This window comes from Panthera onca, chromosome B2 (genome assembly GCF_046562875.1).
Source record: "Panthera onca isolate mPanOnc1 chromosome B2, mPanOnc1 haplotype 2, whole genome shotgun sequence".
Classification (NCBI taxonomy): domain Eukaryota; kingdom Metazoa; phylum Chordata; class Mammalia; order Carnivora; family Felidae; genus Panthera; species Panthera onca.
In genome coordinates, this window is record NC_138343.1 from 143,298,080 (window position 1) to 143,316,301 (window position 18,222).

At 53.3% G+C, this 18,222-nt stretch overlaps 1 protein-coding gene across 1 annotated transcript in view; it reads left to right on the plus strand.

Annotated features, from left to right (window-relative positions):
• IGF2R (insulin like growth factor 2 receptor) overlaps positions 1-18,222 on the plus strand; it is a 103,602-nt gene that overhangs the window by 66,335 nt on the left and 19,045 nt on the right. Inside the window, exons 21-36 of the mRNA XM_078447533.2 lie at positions 166-267; positions 2,353-2,548; positions 3,865-4,035; positions 4,583-4,726; positions 4,810-4,985; positions 5,269-5,356; positions 5,835-6,050; positions 6,905-7,035; positions 7,287-7,384; positions 9,599-9,735; positions 10,544-10,734; positions 12,234-12,360; positions 14,189-14,308; positions 14,622-14,878; positions 15,217-15,435; positions 17,433-17,582. Of these exons, the coding sequence (XP_078303659.1) occupies positions 166-267; positions 2,353-2,548; positions 3,865-4,035; positions 4,583-4,726; positions 4,810-4,985; positions 5,269-5,356; positions 5,835-6,050; positions 6,905-7,035; positions 7,287-7,384; positions 9,599-9,735; positions 10,544-10,734; positions 12,234-12,360; positions 14,189-14,308; positions 14,622-14,878; positions 15,217-15,435; positions 17,433-17,582 (2,523 nt within the window). The remainder of the gene's footprint in view (positions 1-165; positions 268-2,352; positions 2,549-3,864; positions 4,036-4,582; positions 4,727-4,809; positions 4,986-5,268; positions 5,357-5,834; positions 6,051-6,904; positions 7,036-7,286; positions 7,385-9,598; positions 9,736-10,543; positions 10,735-12,233; positions 12,361-14,188; positions 14,309-14,621; positions 14,879-15,216; positions 15,436-17,432; positions 17,583-18,222) is intronic.

Here is an 18,222-nt window from a genome sequence, read left to right on the forward strand (position 1 = left end):
GGTGCGGACGGATGCATGGGGCTGCTTTTCTGACAGGGGTTTCAGGTCAGTGGAGAAGCACATGTTTTGTGAGGTCCATACACGCAGGTTTGCGAGGACGCTCTGTATTGGCCGTGTTCTCGTGGGATTGGTTTGAATGTATCTCTTCCCCTGTTGTTTCTGCAGGCCTGTTCTATAAGGGACCCGAACAGTGGGTTTGTGTTTGATCTTAACCCATTGAACGATACCAAAGGATACACGATCTCAGGCATTGGAAAGACTTTTGTGGTAAGAGTTACATGATGAATTTCTAGTTTGCTTTGAAACAAGGAGAATGTGCGTGTAAGTCATTTGCCTCTGGTGCGTGCTGGTGGCAGGTGTCTTTAGGAACGGTCCAGGGCACTGTGATGGCAGCCGTTACCCAGGAAGAGGTGAAAGAATCCAGATTTGAGGGGAGAGGGAGGTAAAACTTCCACTCACTGCTGTAGTGCAGACATGAGGGTGACATTTTTCAGAAAAGAAATTCTTAATCTGTTGCTGTGTGTCTAGAGCAGTGGTCCTGGGCCAGCAGCATTGGCGTCACCCCGGAATTTGTTAGAAATATAAATTCTTGTGGGGTGGGTTCGTCAGTTTCTTTTAACCAACTGCCAGGTGATTCTGATGCCCACTGGAGTCTGAGAACCACCAGTCAGGAGGAAATGGTACTTACATTACCCTATAAAAGGGAAACAACCTGGGGTGGCTGTGTTCTGGATTCTTCTGAGAGCACTTCCTTCAGTGATAGTCCTGATATTCTGTCCGGAGCAGCAAGGTGGAAAACCCCCACGTAATGCTGTTCTGTTATGAACTAAGCATTGCTGGAAAGAAAGAACACACGCATATGTGTATATATATGCACGCATATATGTATACGTATGCGTGTATATACACGTATATATATGTTAGCTTGTGTATATGTATATGTGTACATAGATATATTTGTTTAAGTTTTTGCAGCACAGCCACATGGGAAGGAGAGAATACCCTTTGAGAACAGGAAGTTGGGATAAGAATGTCTTACGTGAATTTGACACAAGAGGGGAATTTGTCGGTGTAGAAGAGCATACAGCTTGTCCCACAGGCTGGGGGGATACCCGAACAGGGTTTGTCCCTCAGCAGTACTTTGGCTGGTCATCTACCCACCTGCAGTCCCCACACTGCTGCTACAGAGTTCAGTTTATAATAGGTTTATAATAGGTGTGAGTATATGTGGCCACCTGTAAGTGTGAGAAGCAGACAAGAACGTGGTCGACCCACATAGAGGACACGCTGGAAGATAGTAACCCTTATAAAGAACACACTCAAAGCAGCCCAGAGAGCCTCTGCCTTGTGTGCGCTAGCAGGGGCATTGGGTGGTGCCAGCTGTGTCTGGGCTCCTGGGTGCCACCAGGAGAACCATCTGCTTAGGCCAGCGCCACCCACCAGCCGACTGCCCGGCTTTGTCCCCTTGCCACCCGGTCCTCCCGGGCTCGGTGGCCCCCGGATATGCCCAGCGGCCTCCCCATGCTGCTGAAGCTGCCGACATCTCCGAGGGTGCCTGAACACCCCCGATCAGAGGGGCCTACAGATGCAGGCCCGCAGGATAGCCGGTGCCCACAGCCTGGCAGAGCAAGCCCAAGCTTCTCTCAGCTCTGTGGTTCACTTGCAGGCAAGTCCACGGAAAGGAAAGGGAACCTACGTCCAAATTTCGTTAACCACGGCCTCCCGCACATGGCCCGCACGGCTGCTGAGCACCTGCGTTGGCTGTAGTCCCGATGGGCCGTTTCCCGAGTAGGAAGCTTTGGTCTTTTAAGAAAAGCTGACCTTGATTTTGTACACGTTGTCCGTGAACACTTAACAGATGTAGAGAAGTCTTTCCTTTCTGCGTCTTTGTACCACAGAACATATTTAGCTTCATTTGCGTGATAGAACGATACCGGTGTCTTTAAGAAGTACAGGGGATGTTTGCTCCTGGTTCCTTGTAACTGACATTTCAACTATACACAGTTTCTCTAATACTGAAAATGGTGTCATAGTCTGCTCTACGTACATGTTCCCTCTTGTAGATGGGGCATTGTTCTATGCAATGCATCTTTGGCATTTAGAGATACGGGGCTGTGTAAATAAATATGTGATTATTATTCCCTAGAAGCAATTTATGCGTGTTGCCATTTGGATTTTGAATTTTGCATTTTGCATTGTGTACTAACTTCTGGATTTAAGTGCCCAAACGTGTAAATTGGTAACTTGAATAGTAACTAGTTAGCCTCTCAGGGTTTGAGTTGCTCGGGCTCTTGTTTGTGCTGAGTACATGGCCTATGTTAAGGCGTGTGGCTCTTGCTGTCCGGCCTGCAGTTCAACGTGTGTGGCACAATGCCAGCCTGTGGCACCTTCGATGGAAAACCAGCCTCTGGCTGTGAGGCGGAAACCGAGACAAAAGACCTGAAGAATCTGAAGCCAGAAAGGCAGGTTGGACTCGAGAAAACCCTCCAGCTGTCCACTGAGGGCTTTATAACTCTGACCTACAAGGGGCCTCTTTACCCTTCCACAGGTGAGCTCAGAACCAGGTTATTTTTGCCACTAACGCGTGTCCTGGTGGCTCTGTGCGTGTCTGTGAACCTCCTGAGCGTGTAGGGTACGCGACCATGCAGCCCTCCCCTGCCCTCCAGCCTCTGGGCCATGGCATCGCCCACACGAGTCCTCTGTGCTCTGCCAGGCCCCTCGCGTGTGATCCTGTTAAGTGTCTGGACCACACTGTTGACGGTCCCTGTGCCTGTCCTTCCCCCAGGCTCCTAACGTTAGGCCCCTTGGCAGTTCTGGGATGTAAAGCTGCGTGACCTCAGGCTTGTCGTGTAGCCTCTTTGCTTCGGTCTCCTCCTGTCTCAGATGGGGATGATGACATTACCTGCCACTCTGTGGATGGCTGCAGGAGATGACGTGCTGGTGGCTGTGGGGTCTTCACCCATTGCGGCCGCTGGGCCTGCACGCTTCCTCGGTCCCCCTCGCTGGAGGAGCCCTTTGGTGGTCGTCCTGTTTTTGCCCTCGCCCGCCCTCCACCCCCGAGCACTCTGTTCAACAGAGTGATGGTTCAAGTGTTTAGATCGTGCCATTCCCAGCCACGTGCACCCGGACTAGAGGCCAGTGCTGTCACAGAGGCTGTGGGACGGGATCCCCACTTCTTGCTCAGTCCTGCCGACCTCCTGCTTCTGAAACCATTGAGACTCCCTCTCACCCACTCTCCCCTCCTGAGCTTCTGTCTCTGCTCTTGCCCCTGCCCAAGGTGCTCCCCCCTTAAGATGGCCCTGGGGTCCCTTTCTTCACCTTCTTCGTGCATCAGCTCAGGTGTCCCTTTCCCAGTGAGGCCAGCCCCCTCCTTAAAACCCCCACCACCCGGGGGTCTCTCATGTCTGGGCCTGCTGCATTTTCCTTCCATCAACTTCCCGCCGTCTGGCGAGCCCTAGACTGCATTCCACGTGCTTCGTGTTGGGGCCGCCGGGCTGGAGTGTAAGCTCCTGGGAGGGCAGGGATCGCTTCTGGTTCTTTCACTCCTGCGTGTGGTAGGAACTTAGCGAGTGGTGTTGAATAAGCCGGTGATGTTAGCTAGCGTTGGGGTTGAGGAAAGGATGTTGCATGTGCATATTTTCTAGAATATGAGACCGCAGGACTGTCAGGCTCACTCTGTAAACCCGTCGTCGTGTGGGTCACTGTGGCAGTGAACACAGCCATTCTGTAGTTGACATCAGCCCCCTTGAGACAGACCCAGTGCTGTGATGTCATCGTTTTAGAGGGTGGCTGTGAGGTTTTTTTCCAGTGGGGGCATTGTCCCGTTGCTCTGTTTCTTAAAACCTGGCCTCCCTTGTTCCCCAGGGACTGCTGATGCTTTTATCATCCGCTTTGTTTGCAACGATGATGCCTACCCAGGAATCCCCAAGTTCCTGCATCAGGACATTGACTCTGGCCGGGGAATCCGAGATACTTTCTTTGAGTTTGAGACCGCACTGGCCTGCGTCCCTTCTCCAGTGGATTGCCAGGTCACGGGTAAGGCCGAGAGGACCAGGATCAAGGGTGTGTGTATGTGTGCGTAAGTGTAATCACGTGTGCGTGTGTGGTGTGTTTTATAGGCAGCATGTTTGTGTTCTGTGCTTCTTTGATACCCACACTTGTGGTGTTTCTCTGAAAGAGAATCTGGGTATGTAATTAAGAGTTTTAAGCTACGTTTTGTAATCAGAAGCTGCTCATGAACAGAAGAAAACGCAGGGGAAGAAAGTAAAATACATTCAGAGCTTCTTGCTTGAGGACCTAAAAGGCATTAAAGCTCTGTGAGCTGAGCAGTGTCCCCAGGACGCCTCGTGCTCTGCGGGGTCCCTGCACCTCTACGTCAGTGGTACTTTGTTGTGAACGGCAGTTCCGAGGGCCAGAGCCAGTGTATGTGTGTAGGAAAAGCCTCGTAGCTTCCTGGGGCCCTTCTGATTCCTTAGTAACAACGTCAAGTTCGTGCATCATCAGTCTTCAGCCAGGGTGTGTGCCCGTGTGCTAACGCTGGCAAGAGAGCAGGGGGTAGCTCGTGTGTTTCCGTGTATTTCAGACCTCGCTGGAAACGAGTACGATCTAAGCGGCTTAAGCCAAGTCAGGAAGCCCTGGGCGGCTGTAGACACCTCCGCGGATGGAAGAAAGAGAACTTTCTATTTGAGCGTTTGCACTCCCCTCCCTTATATTCCCGAATGTCATGGTGAGTAGTGAGCATTTGACTCGAGTCGCATCTGCCTTCCTGCTGTCCCCCGCCCCAGATGGATGAACTCCCGGCTCTTTCAGGCAGCGCAGTGGGGTCTTGCCTGGTATCAGAAGACAACAGCCAGAACCTGGGCGTGGTACAGATCAGCCCTCAGGCCGCAGCCAACGGGTCTCTGAGTATCGTCTACGTCAATGGCGACAGGTGTGGGAACCAGCGCTTCTCGACCAGGATAATGTTCGAGTGTGCGCAGACTTCGGTGCGTGAGCTCGTCAGGGAGGACTGGGCCTGCTTGTCAGTGGCTCCGTTTCCTGTTTCCCTTCAGCCTCTGAACCTTCTCTCTGATTTCACCCTTGGCTGTGTTTTCATGGGTTGTAGGCCTTCGGTAGCATTTGACTAGAACGTACTGTTTTTCTCCGGGTCTTAACACGTTTAATAAGGCTCATGTATTTTTCTCATGGAGATTGAAGGTTGGATATTAATTGTGGCTATCTTTGGCTTAAAAAAAAGATAAAAACAGAAGTTGTTGGTTTCTGTTATAGGGATCACCAACATTTCAGCTTCTGGATGATTGTGAGTACGTGTTCATCTGGAGAACGGTGGAAGCCTGTCCTGTCGTCAGAGTGGAAGGTAAGACCTGGGGCCCGGCTCACTGATGCTGCAAAGGGATGAAGGGGCAGACATTCCAGCCAGCATCTGGGTACAAAACCCCGTAGTGATGGCCACATGTCCGGTCGTGAGATGCTTGTTAGTAGATGGATAATTTCTTATCCTAGAGTTTTTTACTCCGCTGCCTTGCCAACTTTACCAGGGACATCTTCCCTGACCTACTCGGAGTGACGGCTTATTGGCTTCTCACCTGTGAGAACCGTAACTTGAGGTTTTGTGTGGTTAAGTGGACCTTCACCCTGTGACCCAGGCTTTTCTAGAACGCTGTTTGACAGGCAGTTTGCGTAATGTTACAAGCACGATGGGATGATGTGGAAATGGCATCTAATGCTTATTGTAAGACCGTATTCACGTGATTAAAAACTGTAAGAGTTTTTGCCCGAGAGAGTGAGTGTGTGTGCAACTGCAATGGTCCTTCGCTTCCCGTGTGTTCTTGAAGGAGACAACTGTGAGGTGAAGGACCCAAGACATGGCAACTTGTACGACCTGAAGCCTCTGGCCGTCAATGACACGGTCGTGAGTGCTGGGGAGTACACCTATTATTTCCGGGTCTGTGGAAAGCTGTCCTCAGACGTCTGCTCTACGGATGACAAGTCCAAGGTGATCTCATCGTGTCAGGAAAAGCGGGGAGCCCTGGGATTTCACAAAGTGGCAGGTACCGTGGGTTTTTCTTACGCTTTTGTGCAAGAACGGAATCGCGTATTAAGGTTCATGCTGAAGGTTTCTTCTTTCCAGAGTAGGAAGAAAGCTGCCTTTGGGTGAAATACTCACGTTTCTGATTTCACTTGATTTTCTTAAGCAGAATGCATCGTGACACATGTGGCTAGAGCTTATTTTGTTCTTACTTAGCAATTCCAGCTGTCGATTCTTTATTGCAACCCAGGGGCACGCTGAAGTAGCCAGTACTTTCTAGAATCAAGTTAGCGGAGATGCGTTTAGTATAGGGTGTGGCTATAACTTACAGGGTAGGCTGTTGGTCATGATGCCGTCTCAGCAGCTGGGCAGGTAATACTAGTTTGAGAACTTTTAAATAGGAGTAGCTGGGGTGCCTGGGTGGCTCAGTCGGTTGAATGTCCGACTTCAGATCATGGTGTCACTTGTGAGTTCGAGCCCCACATAGGGCTCTGTTCTGTCAGCCTCTTCATATCCTCTGTCACCCCCTCTCTGCCCCTCCTCTGCTTACACGCTTGCTCTCTCTCAAATCATAAAAAAAAAAAAAAAAAAAAAAGAAGTATGCGACGTGGTGGTGAGTGCGTGGGCAGCCCCTAGGGCCATCCTCTTAGTGATGAGAGCCTGTGCTGCTTGTGCCCACCATGAGACCAGAGCACTGTAACCGTGGACAAGAGGAGGCCGGGTTTTATTCCTCCTGCGGGGCAGTGGGGCAGGGAGTAGGCTCCGGTGCTGGGAGGCTAGACACACGTGCTCTTGTGGCGATTTCTTTGGGGGACGTGACGTGGCCGGGAGACTTTGGGCCCCGAACCTTGTTTTAATCTGGTCATTTCCGAACAGGTCTCCTCACTCAGAAGCTGACTTATGAGAACGGCTTGTTGAAAATGAACTACACCGGGGGGGACACTTGCCACAAGGTGTACCAGCGCTCCACAACCATCTTCTTCTACTGCGACCGTAGCACGGAGAGGGTGAGTGAGGTCACGGCCCACGGGCGTGGCTGCCCCGCTCTTCGAGAGATGCCTCCGCTCCGGCGTTTCAGAGGCCCCTGGTCAGCTGACCGCAAATGCAGTAGTTACGGAAGATGGGTCGAGACCTTGATCAGCGTGTATGCATTTTAACGGACATCACCTCCTTTACTATTTCCATTCTGAAGATTCAAAGTGTGATAAACTGCGTGAAGTGTCCCATGTGACATATATGTCGCTCTTCCCTTTTCCAGCCGGTATTTCTCAGGGAGACCTCGGATTGCTCCTACGTGTTCGAGTGGCGAACGCAGTATGCCTGCGCACCTTTTGACGTGACCGAGTGTTCATTCAAGTAAGTCTGCGCGTCTCTTGACTCCTTTGGACAGGCTGGTGAACTGCGCGCAGTTTTAACAGTTCACGGTCAGGGGACAGGGTGTTGGCTTAGGTGGTTTCTCCAAGCCTTCATTTCTTCATATTCGAACAAGTACTTGGATCAGGTTAACTCCTGAACCCTTCACAGCTTTGGGTTTCGGTGATTATTTTGTGCTAAGATGCGTACAGGGAAGTGATTGCGAACTGGAACAGAAGAAAAACCTTGCGCGATTCATGGTGTGAGTGGAGTAGAGTGAGCGGGACGTCACCTGGCCTGTGCTCCACCCTGGCACGCTGCTTGTGTGGCGGGGAGAAGGCGTGGAGAGGACAAGGGCGGAGGTGCAGAGGCCGGGGCGTTGGAGACAGTCGGGGGTGCCCAGACAGCAGGTTCTCAGGGGCTGTCAGGGGCTCTTTTGATCTCTGTCGCCTGTGGCTCCTGGGACTGGGTGACTGGCAGCTCCTGAGGTGAAGTAGAGGCCTCTACTGTGTGTGCATTTCAGCGGTTGCCCTTGGAACTATTGCAAAATAGGCATCTCGTGTCCCGTCCCTGGAGGTTTCATCTGTGGTTCTCAACGGTTGGGGGACGTGCTGTCACTTCTGCTCTGTGATGATCCACCTGAAAAGGGTCACAGACTTACAGCATCCAGCCCTAGGGGAAAGTGTAGTCATTTCCATGTTTTCCTTCCCTGTTTTGCTGTGTTCTCTCATTTTGTCTGGGTAAAGTGACAACTTTTTAAGTTTTAGTAATGTGGGAAAGCATACATTCAGTAATATGTGTTTAACGACTTTGAATCAGAATTTGTTTTGTAATGTTACCTTTTCCAGCTAATGTTTCTTAAGCATTTTCACATGAAACAAATGCATTCCTCATTTCTAATGGGCACGAACTATCCTTCTGATAGGACTAATTCATTCAACTATTCTCTTTGTGCCACCGGAGACTGTTTTCTGCTTTCTGAGATTTGTGTACAAAGAGTCTTATTTTTGTGCATGAAACCTTTCCCACCAAATATATTTATGCTCAGTTTTTACTTTTATTATTTTTTTGTTTATTTCGAAAGAGCGACAGTGCATGAGCGTGGGAGGGGCAGAGAGAGGGGGGGAGAGAGAGAATCCCAGGCAGGCTCTGTGTTGTTAGTGCAGAGCCCAACGCGCGGCTTGGTCCCACGCACCGTGAGATCGTGGCCTGAGCTGAAACCAAGAGCCAGACGCTCAACCAGCTGAGCCACCCAGCTGCCCCAATGCACAATTTTTAAGAGAATTAATGAAATCAAAGGAAAACGGAATCACCGGTTAAAATGGAAGTTTATACGTGCATATTGTAATGAATTTATAGGAGCGCAAACATGTGTAAAAGGAGGTCACCTTGTCAATAAGGTTTTCTCTGACCGTGCCATCTAAAACCTCAGCCTTTCTCTGCCACCGGCCCCAAACCTCACATCGCCCTTCCCTGCCTCATTTTTCTCTTTGGCTTTAATTGCCATCTGATATACTGTGTACTTAAAAAAAATTTTTTTTTAATTCTATTTATCGTGTTTTCCTTCTACTGGTAATTTCTGTGTCATAAGACAGGTGGTTTTCATCCATTTTGCTCAGTACAGTACCCTCAGTTTTAGCACCTGTCTTTTGAACGAATGAATGAATGCTTCCATTCTCTTATCTCCTGAGTCCTCATCAAGTGCCATCTGTGACCGCGTCTCTGTCTTCACCCAGACCTGGTGTGTCCCAGGGACAGAGCGTGTGTCTTGCTCACCATTAACACTGCACCGGTGTGGGGCTGGCCCTCAGTAACAGTTCTATTTGGGATTTGTGTAGTAAGTAAACGTTCAGCCCGAGAAGTGTCGACACCAGTTCATTTTTATTTCAGTGGCCGTTGGTCTCCTTGGGGTCCAACAGCAGGTAGCTGGCCCCGAGGGAGCTCTGAGTGGCCTGCTCTTTGCTCTTGTCCTCTCACTGGCTTGAGCGTGGGGAGCACTTCTCAGGCTTGATCTCTGCTCTTTTCTGGGTGAATACAGACTTTTGCTGAACGAGGTGGTGGGAGAGGTCCAGTGTGAAGTTCTGTCCCGGGGTGAGATCGGAGTCCTGGGACGTCAGCCACAGACTGCACCTTGAATCCTTGGTCCTTTCCAGACCGAGTGCTCAGTGCGCACCCTGAATACACGTGAGCCTAATGGCAGCGCTCTCTTCCCTCCAGAGACAGGGCTGGCAACAGCTTCGACCTCTCGTCGCTGGCAAGGTACAGTGACAACTGGGAAGCCGTCACGAGGACAGGGGCCACTGAGCACTACCTCATCAACGTTTGCAAGTCTCTGTCTCCCCAGGCTGGCTCGGGTGAGAGAGGACTCTTGGTGGGCTGTTGGCCTGTGGTCAGTTTGGGGGAAGATCAAGTGGGAGCAGGATTCTTTGAAAGTGCATCCCCCTTGACATCACGCGAGTGCTTTGGCCACGGGGCGGCAGGAGGAATTATTTAAGGGCTAATGACTGATCCCTGGGGTGGTCCAGGATAAATCAGCATTGGAGACTCTGCTAGGAACACTGATCGTGAAGGGTTAGAGGTAGGTGGAGATGGTCATGGTGGCGGGTATTTCCTAGCAGGGTAGGAGACACAGGGTGTGAAACAGAGATCGGTGTGTGCTTTCTGTGTTTCTTGAGAGGAATGTGGGTGGGTGGTCCTTACATCTAAGGCCATGGGTCCCCTTCTCACTTTGTGTGGCTCCCAGTCCAGGAAGTGGGACTAGTTCTTTTCCTGGGCGGATGGCACAGACATTTTGGGGATCGGGAAATTGGCAGAGTTCTTGGTAACTCTTAAAGATGGTATATGAGTGCCGGCTGTCAAAAATGTTCTGTTGGCTTCATGTAGGTAGTTCAGCTGCATCATATTTGGGGTTCAGAAATAATTTAGTCTGTTGAACCTTGGAATCTCCTTGCACCCCATGCCTCCCCCATTCCATCTATGGTAAAACAGCATTTAACTGAGAAGTCCTGTGATATCACTGTCGTGTCACTTACGTGAAAGAGAAAGAGCTATTCTGGAGTCACCGTTAGCATCAAATACGTGGCGTGTCTGACGTTACCTGCCTGATAAATTCTAGACGGGAGAATCACGGGAGGTAACTCTTACCTGTGTCTTGTCTCACAGAGCCATGCCCTCCCGAAGCGGCCGTGTGTCTCCTGGGCAGCTCCAAGCCCGTGAACCTCGGCCGGGTGAGGGACGGGCCGCAGTGGAAAGACGGCAGCACCATCCTGAAGTACGTTGATGGGGACTTGTGTCCAGACCAGATTCGGAAAAAGTCGACCACCATCCGATTCACCTGCAGTGAGAGCCAAGTCGTAAGTGACATGGCTTTCTCAGTCCCTGGTGCTCTGCGGGCAGCGTGAATCCAAGGGCCAGTGAGACTGTCTTGTTGCCCTTGGGATGTGAGCAGAGGGGCCCAGGCTGCCCCCGCACGACAGTGGGTGCCGGCAGCCCTGCCCCAGCCCTGCGGCTCGTGGGGCACCTCTCTTCTCTGGCTTCTGGCATGCCTGACCTGGCATTTCTAGTTTCAGAGTTAGTTGGTTCTGTTTAAAGTGTGGTTTCCCTGAAGGTCCCCCAAAAGCTGTGGAGAAAACTAGTATTTGAGAGCCCGCCCTCTGTCTTCACGGACGTGGCTCGGGAGAAGCAGAAGGTTGGACAAAACTCTGTTCAGGGCAGCTCGCCCGCTTCCTGCCTGTGCAACTTGCTTGATTACTTAACCATCCTAAGCTGTTTACCCATTAATAACATGAGCTATTCCCATCTTGCCAAACCGAAGGGAGCTGGAGGAGGTAAGAGGGTGCCACGCATCGTTGCCGGGGTGCGGTAGGGGCACGGCAGAGGGGGGCCGGCCTCGTTTCTGCCGACCGTGCCCGTCTCCAATGGGCTGCTATGTGTAGGTAAGCAGGTGTGGGCTGAATGAACGGTTTCTCGGGACTGTTTCTCGCCACGGGAACGTCTCCACACGTGAGATTAAGATGAAGCCCCGTGTGCTGCTGTGAGACTAGGGTTGTAGCCAGTTTAGGAATACGGACAGGTGGGACCAGCACACTCCGTGTTAGGACGGGGCGCCCGCTCTCTCCAGCTGTTTGGCCGGCAGCGATAGGAGCCGCCCAGGGAGCCCCAGGAGCCAGAGGTCGGCCCTCTTAAGGGAGCAGCAGCCGAGGCTTCCTCCTCAGGAAACTGGACACGTGAGCCACCGGGGCTGGACCCCCGGGCCCCGATAGATATTCTCAGCTCCGTAACCGGGCAGAGGCTCGGGGCAGAGAAGAGAGCTGATGGACGCGGGGTGGGGACGCGGGGGTGGCCCGCCAGGGGCTGTGCACGCGGTTGCCCAGGCCGTGCCCCGTGCTGCACGTGGGCTGTGGCCAGGCGGCAGAAGCGTTGGGATGCGCGGCGGGTGGGTAGAATAAGTGGCTCGTTCTTTGGCTTTTTCGCCTCCAGTAGCAGATTTTGAGGTCCTTTGCTTTTCACGATGTTATCAGCTATTTACTCTTTCCTGATGCACCGGAGCCCTGCGGGCCCCCTCGCCCGCCGAGGCCTCCGCCCTCCTTTCCAGCCCGAGCTGTGGGGAAGTGTCCGTGGGCGCCCTAGCGGATTTCCAGCCCTGGGTCCGTCTCCCCTGCTCTGCACGTGTTAAGCCCCCGGCGAAACACCAGGAACGGGTCTCCACCCTTGGCTTCCCGAAATGTGCCCTCACCCCACGCAGACGCTGCCGCGCGTCCTGCGTGGTGCTGCGGAGAAGCTGCTGCTTGGCGTAGGTTGACGTCCTGTAGAAAACCTGCCCTGTTGGCAGCGCTCTGTCCTTTGCTCGCAGAACTCCAGGCCCATGTTCATCAGCGCGGTGGAGGACTGTGAGTACACCTTCTCCTGGCCCACAGCCGCCGCCTGTCCTGTGAGGAGCAATGTGCACGACAACTGCCAGGTCACCAACCCTGCCACAGGTGAGGGACGCCGCCCGTCAGCCACCTGCCCCCACAGGGAGGGACGCCGCCCGTCGGTCACCTGCCCCCACAGGGAGGGACGCCGCCCGTCGGTCACCTACCTCCACAGGGAGGGACGCCGCCAGTCACCAACCCCCCCCCCCCCCCACAGGGAGGGATGCCACTTGTCACCTACCCCCATCGGGAGGGACACCACCCGTCAGTCACCTACCCCCACAGGGAGGGACGCTGCCCGTCGGCCACCTACCCCCACAGGGAGGGACGCTGCCTGTCGGTCACCTACCTCCACAGGGAGGGACGCCGCCAGTCACCAACCCCCCCACAGGGAGGGACGCCGCCAGTCGGTCACCTACCCCCACAGGGAGGGACGCCACCAGTCAGTCACCTACCCCCACAGGGAGGGACGCTGCCTGTCGGTCACCTACCTCCACAGGGAGGGACGCTGCCAGTCACCAACCCCCCCACAGGGAGGGACGCCGCCAGTCGGTCACCTACCCCCACAGGGAGGGACGCCACCAGTCAGTCACCTACCCCCACAGGGAGGGACGCTGCCTGTCGGTCACCTACCTCCACAGGGAGGGACGCCGCCAGTCACCAACCCCACCACAGGGAGGGACGCCACCATTCGGTCACCTACCCCCACAGGGAGGGACGACACCCGTCAGTCACCTGCCCCCACAGGGAGGGATGCCGCCAGTCGGTCACCTACCCCCACAGGGAGGGACACCGCCTGTCAGTCACCTACCCCCACAGGGAGGGACACCACCCATCGGTCACCTACCCCCACACGGAGGGACGCCGCCAGTCACCTACCCCCCCACAGGGAGGGACGCCGCTAGTCGGTCACCTACCCCCACAGGGAGGGACGCCGCCAGTCACCAACCCCCCCACAGGGAGGGATGCCGCTTGTCACCTACCTCCATCGGGAGGGACACCACCCGTCAGTCACCTACCCACACAGGGAGGGATGCTGCTTGTCACCTACCTCCATCGGGAGGGACACCACCTGTCAGTCACCTGCCCCCACAGGGAGGGACACTGCCCGTCAGTCACCTGCCCCCACAGGGAGGGATGACGCCCGTCAGTCACCTGCCCCCACAGGGAGGGATGCTGACGGTCACCCACCCCCACAATGAGGGACACTGCCAGTCACCAGTGCCCCGTAGCGAGGGACCCAACCTGAAGCCAGGGAGCCAGACAGCCTTGGGCAGCCGCATTCTGTCGTGTGCGTACCCGTTGGCGTCTGGGTCTCCCCCCCTTGGGTCTCCTCAGAGCTCTCCTTCGGTGAGGAGATCAGCCCCTCTCCCTGAGAGCCGTGCTGCGGTCCGTGACTCCTGTTTCCCAGGGTGCCAGTCACACCAGCTGTAGGCTTGCGGATTTGTCAGAGTCAGTCTCCTTGTTAACCTTCCAGTGGTAACGTGGGGACAGCTAGGAGACCTCGACTGAATGTCCGTGCCTGGGCCCCAGAGAGGTGTGGGTTCATTGGCAGCGGGAGGGGTGCCATCAGGTCCCCCCGCATCCCACCACAACCCTACTGGCTGCTGTGGCCCAGCCCGGGGGGAGGAGGGGGAGGCTGTGGAGCCGCTGTCTTCCGGGTCAAGAGGAGCCATCCCATAAACTTGGGGACTGCAGCCTCATGATCTAGCCTAGCTGGCCAGGGGCACTTTTAGGGCCACGTCTGTGATTGAGGAGGGGGGCGGAGGGGACTCCTGGAGAGACGTCAGCAGCCCCGATGGCCACCGTGATGTGTGTGTGAGGATGCTGGCAGCGGGCCTCCTGAGTCCACGCGACCTGGCGTCACTGCGTCCGTCCCTTCTCTCCCTCGTAGGACATCTGTTTGACCTGAGCTCTTTAAGTGGCAAATCCGGGTACACGGCCGCATACAGCGAGAAGGGGCTCGTGTACATCAGCGTGTGCGGGGAGAACGAGAACTGCTCTCCTGGCGTGGGTAAGTGCCGCGGCCTCCCGCTGTGGCCCGGCTGTCCCTGCCCGGAGGTTGTCCCGACCTCTGCACTCCTGTGCCGGAAGAGAGGAGTAGATCCGAAGGTCGATCACCTTCTCTGCCGTAACAGTCCGCTCACGTGGGGGAAACGCGTGGCCACGTGAAGAGACGTGACACCTGTCGAAACCACATTGGACGCTCAGAATTCTGAGCGTTAGCTCCGATTTAAGCATCTGCATTTGCAGAAAGCGGTCCTCGGAAGGCCAGTCATGTGAATCCCTAATGGTGTGTTTTTCTTCCCCCTCTGCGTCCGGTGCAGGGGCCTGCTTTGGGCAGACCAGGATCAGCGTGGGCAAGGCGAACAAGAGGCTGACGTACGCGGACCAGGTCTTACAGCTGGTGTACGAGGACGGGTCGCCCTGTCCGTCCAAATCCGGCCTCACCTACAAGAGCGTCATCAGCTTCGTGTGCAGGCCTGAGGCCGGACCCACCAACCGGCCCATGCTTATCTCTCTCGACAAGCAGACGTGCACGCTCTTCTTTTCCTGGCACACGCCTCTGGCCTGCGAGCAGGTGGTGAGTCTGGGGCTGGGCACGTGTGGCCTCTGAGAAGTGCCTGCCTGACGCCTGGGGCTGCCTGCAGCCCGGGGGACCCCGGTTCTGTCACGAGTGCCACTGCAGCTCACCGACCCCCGGCCCCCCCCCCACCCATGGGTACCCAGCATCTTTTATCCAGCCGTGGTCGTCGCGACAGTGAACGGTTGAAGGTGCCCAGTGTTCTATAACCGAGAATTCGGGGACATCCATCCATATTTCGTGCTTTTTCTGTTCAGTTTTTAAATTCCCGTGGGTAACTGAGTGGAGATTAGGAGAATGTCACTGTAGACTCCAGCGAGGTCTTCCCTGTGTGACAGACGGAATGTTCTGTGAGGAACGGAAGCTCCATTATTGACCTGTCCCCACTCATCCACCGTACGGGGGGCTACGAGGCGTATGACGAGAGCGAGGACGACACCTCTGACACCGGCCCCGATTTCTACATCAACATCTGCCAGCCTCTGAACCCCATGCACGGGGTGGCTTGTCCTGCCGGGGCAGCTGTGTGCAAGGTTCCCGTTGACGGTGCCCCCATAGTGAGTATGGGAAACTCAAGGTGGAGACAAGCTTTGCGAGAGTTTTAACCGTAACTGCCGCGTCGTGTTTCTTGCGTTCAGTGGAGGGTTACGCAGAAAGAATGGAGAGATGAGCTGGGGCTGTGTGTGTTCTGGGACCAGCAGGGGAAGAGTGATGTCAGGATTTGGGCACTGAGCTGGCGGCTGCTGACCGCGGCCAGAGAGTCTCTGAGCTGTGGAAGACAGCGTGAACGCGGGGATACACGGGCTGCTCATATCGTGTTGGGAGTCTCCGGGTTGACCCTGGTCCAGAAACTTTTATGTAAAGTGGCAAGAAAGAACACGGAGAAGGCGTGGCTTCTTTCTTTGAAGTGCACGTCTTGTGTGAAGAACGTGCTTGTGACCTGTGAGTGCTTTTTTTGGAAGATGAATTATTCAGGGCAAGAGCAGATTTGCTAATTGCCGGATACCACCCTGCCTTGAAAGTTTTGGTCTCAAACTAGCCCTTTTTAGTATTGCTTTGGCTTTTAAAAAATTATTTGCATGAATTATCTTCAGGTTTTATCAAATCCTTGCTACCTTTTTTGGTGCTTGTTTATTTTTGAGAGAGAACAAGTGGGAGATGGGCAGAGAGAGAGGGAGACAGGGAATCCCAAGCAGGCTCCGTGCTGTCAGCACAGAGCCCGACACGGGGCTCAAACTCACAAACTCTGAGATTATGACCTGAGCCAAAATCAAGAGTCGAACACTCAACTGACTGAGCCACCCAGGAGCCCTTATTGCTACATTTTTTTTTTTTAATTTGAGATGCATCTCAAAAGGGTCAATTTCTATACTTTTATCTGTATGCTTTACGTAGTCCTGTTGTAAGATACATAAATGTCCTTTTAAAAATGGATAGTATCTGCAGCATTTGGGAAGAAATGTCGGGAGCGGGTGGGGGAAATTGGCCATGATACGAATTTAACACAAAGTCCGTAGCTCTGTGAGAAACGTTGGGCCTGGGTGAACCAAATCTTAGATCGGTACAGATCGGTACCCTTGTGTGAATCACTTTCTGAGAGGTCGGATTTGCTGTGTTTTCCTGCTTGGCTACCCTTTTTCAGATATTAAAAATTGTAGTAAGTTCTCTATGTGGAGCAGGAGTTGTGGCCTGAATGTGCTCCATGGTGGTGAACGAGAGCATCGCGGCTCGCTCACACACTCATCACGCACGTACACACCGTTCCTGGCTGTTCAGCTTTCCTTCATTCATGTGTTTATTTGCTCAGAACTATTTATTGAGCAGCCAGTGTGTGTCAGATGCTGTGCTAAGCAGTATCGTGTCATGGGGCACACTCCTGTGCCCTCCCCGAGGACGTACTGAGGGGCACTGCCGAGGAAACGGGCAATCCCAGTGAAGTGGTGGGCATGAGATGAGCCAGCTGGGGGCAGAGATGTGGGTTCCTGCCTTACACCATCAGGTGATAGAAGACGGTGCAGCATTCTTGATTTGACTGGAGAGAGAAATTCTTGTTGCCTGGAGTCTTTGAAAATTGACCGTGATTAGAAGTAGAATCGTCGTGGGGCACCTGGGTGGCTCTGTTGCTTGGGTGTCTGACTTCAGCTCAGGTCATGTCGTGATTCGTGGGTTCGAGCCCCACATCGGGCTGTGTGCGGACACCTCGGAACCTGGAGCCTGCTTCGAAGTCTGCGTCTCCCTCTCTCTCTGTCCCTCCCCTGCTGGCACTGTCTTTCTCTTTCTCTCTCAAAAATAAAACATTAAAAAAAAAAAAAACAGATAGAATCATGTTATAAACTATAGGATGGAAACTGATAACCGCTGGCCAACTGAAGTTTCTGCCAAGCAGCTTATTATCAAGACTTGTCAAGTGAGTTGCCGTTAACCGAGTTTCTTTAGATGCTACTCGGTTTCAAAACAGAAGAGCTTGTATATTTGCAGTTCTGTATTAGTTCTTATTCTGCTAACACAGGGAGCAATTTCCTGAAATGTTGTTTGCTTTTTTTTCTTTGCTTAGGATATTGGTCGAGTCACAGGACCTCCGATACTCAACCCCATAGCTAATGAAGTTTACTTGAATTTTGAAAGTAGTACTCCCTGCCTAGCAGACAAGCATTTCAACTACACCTCCCTGATCGCATTTCACTGTAAGAGAGGCGTGAGCATGGTAAGTGTGCACCCGTTCACAATTTGGGGGCTGAAGCTTGGACCAGTGAACCAAAGCTGTGAGTCCCGAAAGCGTGCTGCGGAGCTAAGGATGTTCCTACTGAAAACGGGTGCTGTCATAGGTTAGTCAGTGGTGCCTTGAATAATTTAAAACCGTTAATTTAACAGTGAGTAAGCCCATCCTGAATGAACGGGGCAGACTGCCCAGCGAGCTCACTGTGATGTAAAAACATGAAGTGCATGTGAGCCGAGGTGTGGCATTCAACTTGGCCCGCCAGCGTGTAAAAGTGTCAGCTTCTTTTTCCTTCTTAAAAACTGTAACATTAGTGATTTTGTTCTCATTGGGAAGTCAGACAGACTTTTAGTGGCTGTAATCGTTCAGGATGCGACCCCCAAATTTAGAAGTTAGCAAACATAAGATCTCCGGAATCACAACAGCTGTAACAGTTGTAGGTGTTACTTCTAAGGAGGTTATTGATTTCTGTTCTACATGCATTTAAAAATGAGACTGGCTTCCACCCCGAGTACCATTTTGTTGCACAGGGTTTTTGCATACACTTACCCTTGACTTCTACCTGCGAATAGGAGATAAATGGATGGATCATGGCTCCATCATAGTGACTCAGAGCTGCCTGGCTCCC